Source organism: Salvelinus fontinalis, chromosome 11, assembly GCF_029448725.1.
Source record: "Salvelinus fontinalis isolate EN_2023a chromosome 11, ASM2944872v1, whole genome shotgun sequence".
Classification (NCBI taxonomy): domain Eukaryota; kingdom Metazoa; phylum Chordata; class Actinopteri; order Salmoniformes; family Salmonidae; genus Salvelinus; species Salvelinus fontinalis.
This window is the reverse complement of record NC_074675.1, coordinates 40231656-40238708: the sequence shown is the minus strand read 5'-3', so window position 1 is coordinate 40238708 and position 7053 is coordinate 40231656. Positions and strand designations below refer to the sequence as shown.

General features: G+C 42.0%; 1 protein-coding gene across 1 annotated transcript; it reads left to right on the top strand.

The window, feature by feature from the left end:
• Positions 1 to 450: 450 nt before the first annotated feature.
• On the top strand, positions 451 to 6613 carry LOC129865736 (5,6-dihydroxyindole-2-carboxylic acid oxidase-like). The gene is made up of 7 exons (XM_055938721.1): positions 451 to 1015; positions 1635 to 1957; positions 2694 to 2898; positions 3518 to 3685; positions 4011 to 4190; positions 4466 to 4612; positions 5856 to 6613. Exons 1-7 carry the CDS (start codon positions 661 to 663, stop codon positions 6044 to 6046), a joined length of 1569 nt encoding a protein of 522 aa, XP_055794696.1. The 5' UTR covers positions 451 to 660; the 3' UTR covers positions 6047 to 6613.
• Positions 6614 to 7053: the final 440 nt, after the last annotated feature.

Below are 7053 nucleotides of genomic sequence, written 5' to 3'. Positions count from 1 at the left end.
CATAAATATATGTAGGCATAATAACATGTAAATATGGTTCCATTTTATTCAAAGTGACACTTAACCATGTACTGTAGCAGACCACACTTTTTTGTTGTTGCAGTGTACTTCCTTTGATTTGTAATACTAATTTAGAGCAGTCACTCTCTTTTGTGGTTTTCAATGTGGCCATGTAATTTAAGTGTAATCCCTTTTGACAACATGTGGTGAAATTAGTCCAGAAATTCATAAACATTAATTGATGGGGTTAAAACTGGAGGACAGCATTAATTCAATAGCTTCCACAGGTGACATGCCAAATTATGTTTCACAGTAGGACTAGTGAAACAGTGTGCGTGACTACCTAACCTCTATCCCTCTCAGTCCGGTAAGAAATGTGATGTGATCACGAGGAGATCAGAAATCCGGGCAGTCATGCGCTAATCCAGTATTTAAAGGCCAGGGGGTTATTTGGCTGGTGTTGGGGCAATTAGTACAAGAGGGTCGGGCGGCATGGAAATACAAACGCGCACTGAATTGAAACAGAAAAAGAACTTTGAAGTGATGAGGTTACGAGTAAGGTATTGACTAACGTTAGTGTGATTGAAGAAAGAGATTTGGGTGATCCATCTTTCCATTTAACTAACTTTCTGGTGTGTGTCTTTTTGCCTTTTCGTGGCTATGTGGAAGTATGGCTTGCTAGTGCTCTTGGGCACAGTGTTTGTGCGCGCGCAGTTTCCGAGGGAATGTGTGACTCCAGAGGGACTTCGGAGTGGTCAGTGTTGTCCATCCCCGTTTGGGGTCGCGAATGACGACTGCGGGTCCGCTACTGGACGTGGACAGTGCATTTCGATAGCGGCAGACGCAAGTGCACACGGCCCCCAGTACCCCCACGATGGACGGGATGACCGTGAACGTTGGCCCATCCGCTACTTCAATCGAACCTGCCAGTGCAACGGGAATTTCACCGGTTATAATTGTGGCCGTTGTAGGCATGGATTGGCCGGGTTAAACTGTGACCAACCGGTTGCTGTTGGTACGTTTTTTTTATTCTCCTGGGAAACAAATGTTTCAGTTTCCATTACAAAATTATTTGATGTTTTTACGCAATTGAAACTGCATAGGGTTAATAACATCCAATATGTGTCTCATTTAGTCTCACACTTAAACCAATTTAACTGAGATCAACAGTCCATATATGTTGATTAAAATAAGTAAATTATAGTCTACTACAAGCACCCTCTATACAAGCACCGCCACACGGTACTTTACGTACGGCCGCTCAACTGGTTGAAAATCACATTTCTGCACGGGATCATGGAAAGTGTACAACACTTTATAATGGACACGAACGTCCATGGATTAAATATAGTTGCATTTAATGTACGATATAATGACATTTTGCCTCGTATTTAGGCAATGGTGTAGGTCTATACATAAAGGTTAACGGTACTATGGATAGACTACCTGCCCTATCTATACCCAGTGGGCACAGACGTCAATTCAAAGTCCATTCCACGTTGATTCAACGTAATTTCATTGAAATTACGTGGAAACAACGTTGATTCAACCAGTGTGTGCCCAGTGGGTAATTTCTCAATTTCTTCTCACAAAAGAATGTGCTCATTAACGCATGACTGGTTTTAATCCTTCAGTCCGGAGAAACGTGATGCAGCTCAGTGCGGATCAGAAGCGAGCTTTCGTGACCGCGCTGGACCAGGCCAAGCGCGCGGTGCACCCGGACATTGTAATTGCTACGAGGCGGTACCAGGAGGTATTCGGGCCGGATGGAAACACCCCGCAGTTTGAGAACATCACCATCTACAATTACTTTGTGTGGACCCACTACTATTCGGTCAGCAAAACCTTCTTAGGGGCCGGCCAGCCGAGCTTTGGCGGAGTCGACTTCTCTCATGAAGGTCCCGGTTTTGTGACCTGGCACAGGTTTCACCTGCTTCAACTTGAGCGTGACATGCAGGTGAGATGGGGTACCGGCAACATGTCACTGTATACATGTAAAATATGAACTGAAATAATGCATCATAATGCAAATCACTTTTTTTGTAGTGAGCCAACAACTGGGGGTTGATTATTCAACTGTATATCACAGTCTAATAGGCCATCATCTAATGCTATTATGGATTTTCACCATCAGCAAATCCATTTGAATCTGTATTTATTGCCCATCAATAGTCATTTCACTTTCCCTATTGTTTGTTGGAATTAGTGCCCTATTAAGGGTGAGGATATTTTTCCAGAAGAAGCAATTTCCTGCCAAAATCAAGCAAGCTTAGCAGAAAATGTGCTAAGGCGTTACTAGGCTGAGCCTAGATTTCTCTTCTAATAGGGCACAACAGAGCATCTGTTGCCCAAGTCATTTATTGAATTGTGTATTAGTCATTGGTTCATTACTGACAAAGATTGTTTATTGTTTTTAAAGATCATTATCTTGGCATAACCATATATTAGGCTATAGCAATAAAGGCAAATCATTGTTTCATACGATGAAATACATTGAATCAGTTGCAACTAAATATTGAGATTGTGGTATGTTGTTTGTTCAATTGAACGGAAATAATACAGCCACTATATACTCCTCTGCCCATTTGTAACTATTTTAATTGCAGATTATTAAGGTGTTTCTAATTGCACAATATGATTATTAGAATTGTGTGCCCTTTATGTAATTTTTTCTTAACCTACTTTCAATTTAGGATATGCTGCAAGACCCGTCCTTTGCCCTGCCCTACTGGAACTTTGCCATTGGTGGAAGCACCTGTGACATCTGCACAGATGACCTATTGGGAGCGAGGAGCAACCTCGATATGAATTCCATCAGCACCAACTCCATCTTCTCCAATTGGAGGGTGATCTGTGAGAGTGTGGGGGACTATGATACACTGGGGACCATCTGCAACAGTAAGCCTTCAGTGGTGCTCTCATATCCTTCCAAGTTTTGAAGAGAACCCCCTATATGGTGGGTAGAAGTTGTCTGTAGGCACAGATGTTAAAATCCGTAAAAGTCACTGAGATTATATAAACATGCTCAGTAAGGTTGAAAAATGACCAGAACATCAAGGGACGTGTAGTGTCCCTTTGAGCAACTTCACCATTCCATATTGTAATACCTATTGATTACTATCATTACTTGCTTAATTAAGCCTGGTTCAAGTGTTGGTGCTGTTGGCGCAACACCTTGTCAGAACACTAGGGGAAGCAATGAGCTTGTCAACATTAGTCTTCAAGCACTAGCTCCATCTCAATTAATCTTTCCTCGATTCCTTGCATCCTCTCTCCTCATCTCCTCAAAAACCCATCAGAGAACAAGATTCAAAGTGGAGGGCTCTTCTCCTCCAACAGAGTGATTTCCGGAAGGAAGGAAGGAAGGAATAAAAAGAATGAAGGATCTAAATAGTATTTAAACATGGCCCTGGTGTATTTTCAGCACTTCCCAACTTACCAATCCCATTTATTATTCCCTCTATTAACCCAGGTTACTAAGACCACCCTTTTAACCCTCTCCTCTCTCTCCACCCAGATACTGAGACCACCGCCATCAGGAGGAACCCAGCTGGAAACGTGGCCCGCCCCATGGTGCAGCGTCTCCCTGAGCCCCAGGATGTGGCAGACTGCCTGCAGGTGAACACCTTTGACACCCCTCCCTACTACTCCACCTCTTCAGAGAGCTTCAGGAACACCATCGAGGGTGAGTGGCTATTGCTGGTCTACACCAATAGATATAGTAATTCACATCGAAACACACAGATATCATTACACTTCCTTGTAGTGTACATAGGCTCACACATACTGAACGTTGAGCGTTGTTGAGCATGATGATACACACCCAGACACATGCACACACACACGCAACAGAGTGCATTCTGTTCTGTACCGAGATTTAGGTCTCAGGGAAGGTGTGACGTCACCCATTTCACTGGTGTACTTCTGCTAACATGCTACTGGTGAGATTCACATCCACTACGCACAGTTTCCTGTATTTAATCCACAAGCTACCTGTGTTGTGTGCACAGGCTATAGTGCCCCCCAGGGAAACTACGACCCAGTGGTACGGAGCCTCCACAACCTGGCCCACCTGTTTCTGAACGGGACAGGGGGACAGACCCACCTCTCGCCCAACGACCCCATCTTCGTGCTTCTCCACACTTTCACAGATGCCATCTTTGACGAGTGGCTCAGGAGGCACGCCCCTGGTAACGGATCCCACCCTCCTAGCAATCTCATGTTCAATACCTGATCTGTTGTCTTTATGTATTGGCTTTGTCTGTGCTTGCTTGTCGGAAGATACGATGTTCTTCCATCCTCTATGTACTTGTTGACTATGCGGTACAGGCCGTTTCTAAATGACATGGTAAAATGGTAATTACACAACAATTACACGATTACTATGCACCCTCTGGCAGGATTTCTTCTTTGTACATCAGCGGCACATGTTTATAAGCTGACTCTTAACTGATACATTTTTCAGATTTGGCAGTCTATCCTTCAGAGAATGCCCCCATTGGTCACAACAGCGGGTACAACATGGTTCCCTTCTGGCCTCCAGTGACCAACGCTGAGATGTTTCTTACAGCCCCAGAGAACCTTGGCTACTCTTATGAGGCCGAATGGCCAGGTGTGTATAATGTCAATATAAATACAGGCTGAATGGCCAGGTGTGTACAATGCCATTATAAATACAGGCTGAATGGCCAGGTGTGTATAATGTCAATATAAATACAGGCTGAATGGCCAGGTGTGTATAATGTCAATATAAATACAGGCTGAATAGCTAGGTGTGTATAATGCCATTATAAATACAGGCTGAATGGCCATGTGTGTATAATGTCAATATAAATACAGGCTGAATAGCTAGGTGTGTATAATGCCATTATAAATACAGGCTGAATGGCCAGGTGTGTATAATGCCATTATAAATACAGGCTGAATAGCCAGGTGTGTATAATGTCAATATAAATACAGGCTGAATAGCTAGGTGTGTATAATGTCAATATAAATACATTATGAATATTTGTCTTATCTATTATATACAGTCAGGACCGGAATTATTGGAAGCCTTGATAAAGATGAGCAAAAAAGACGGTCTAAAATAAATATTACAAAAACTGAGCTATTGTAACACACTAGGTGTAGTGGGTGCGGAGTCAGGTGCAGGAGGCAGAAAGTTCAGAATAGCGCTTTATTACGCACAGGGAAAAGTAGTACTCTCCACGAAACTGGGCGTAAATCAAACAAATGCCCAAAACAGGTAACTAAACAACACGCACTACCACACGTCAACACAGTGGGGAAAATAATCAAGCCCGCACAAAGAGCAGGCGGGCCTACCGGCTTAAATAGCCCAACTCAAAAGCTAAACAAGAAACAGGTGAAACAAATCAGACAAAACCAACAGAAAAGGGAAAAGGGATTGATGGCAGCTAGTAGGCCGATGACGACGACAGCCGAGCGCCACCCGAACAGGAAGAGGAGCCACATTCGGAAGAAGTCGTGACAGCTATATTGTATGGGAAAAAGGGAAAATTATATATTTTATACTAATACAATTAGAAAGAGATTTTGTTTAGAAAGTAATAGATCCACCACCATATTTTATATATATTGTCCCATTGTTTTGTAGCTCCGTTTTTATTAGACTTTATACCGTTTTTTTGCTCATATTTGTCAAGGGTGACAATAATCATGGACCTGACTTTATATGCAATGTTATGCTCACAGCTTGTTATGCTTACAGTTTCTTTATTGTAGCTATTTTGGTAAGAGCCCTTCCGTCTGTCTATCTGTCTGTCTGTCTGTTTGCGAGTTTCACATTCCATATGACGAATGTAAATATTATAAATCTTGTCTCATCTCTATAGCTGCTCCTTTAACTTTGACTGAGATCATCACCATTGCCATCGTGGCGGCCCTGGTCGTCGTCGCTGTAATCTTTGCTGCAACCACATGTGCCGTGCGCTCCCACTCTTACAGCAAACTGGAGGGCCGCCAGCCCCTGCTGGGAGAACAGTACCAACGCTACGACGACGACAAAGGCCAATCCGTGGTCTGAGCTGTGCGTGAAACTACAGGGTTATGTTCGTTAGGGCACGCTTTTTGCAACAAAATTTTTACAACATAAAATGAGTCCATCCCTGTTTCTGTCAATTTTCTCCCGTTTTGTGCCTAATGATCATGACCAAGGCTTAGCTGAGCGTCACATATGTTCTTACATTTGTATTGTCAGCAGCTATGTTTTCATCATTTCAAATTGAGTTTCAAGTGCCGTAGAATATGCATCACAAACTGTATTCCGGGAGTGGACAAATGTTGTCGATGCAGGGTGTGGATTGAATTAAGTATAGTCTGGAACAAAAACCTGCACACTGCGGTCCTCCCATTGCCAAGTTTTACCACCACTGCTGACTGCTGTAGTACATAATATGGAATCTTATTGATTGCATCACTCATTCTACTTTACGGAGTGCCTTGACCTGTATAACTACAGATTCTGAGTATAACGATGTTTTTCTGTAAATTTGTAAACATATTTCGGTCAAAATGGAACTTATTTGTAATTCCATTGACAATATTTGGTGATTAAACAAAATTAAAGGTTAATAATTTGTCTTGCATTATTATAATTTCTGCAACACTTGTGGAGTGCAATGTCATGATTCATAAACATTTACTCTCCTTATGTGCCATGACAGCTAAGAGCACATTACTATGTGGACAAAGTAGAATCAAATAGAATGTCATTTAATAGAATAGAATAGAAAAAACGAAAGGATCCTCATTCTCATTAAGTTGTATAGCCTACTTTGCCATTCTTGTGTAGGTAATGTCAATTCTCATGTATTGCCACAAGGGGGTAGAAGTGTGAAGTCCAATACGACTTGAAAAAGAGTCAATCAGAGCAAAATTAATTTGTGTTGCTTTGAAGATATATATCATTATTAATCAGGTCAAACTTAGGTTAATTTGTTTGCTTTAAACTCGTTCAAGATAGCTTTTTAAAATGTATTGGTTTTATTATGCTGGTTTAATAACAATGTATGCAAATAGGCCATTAGGATG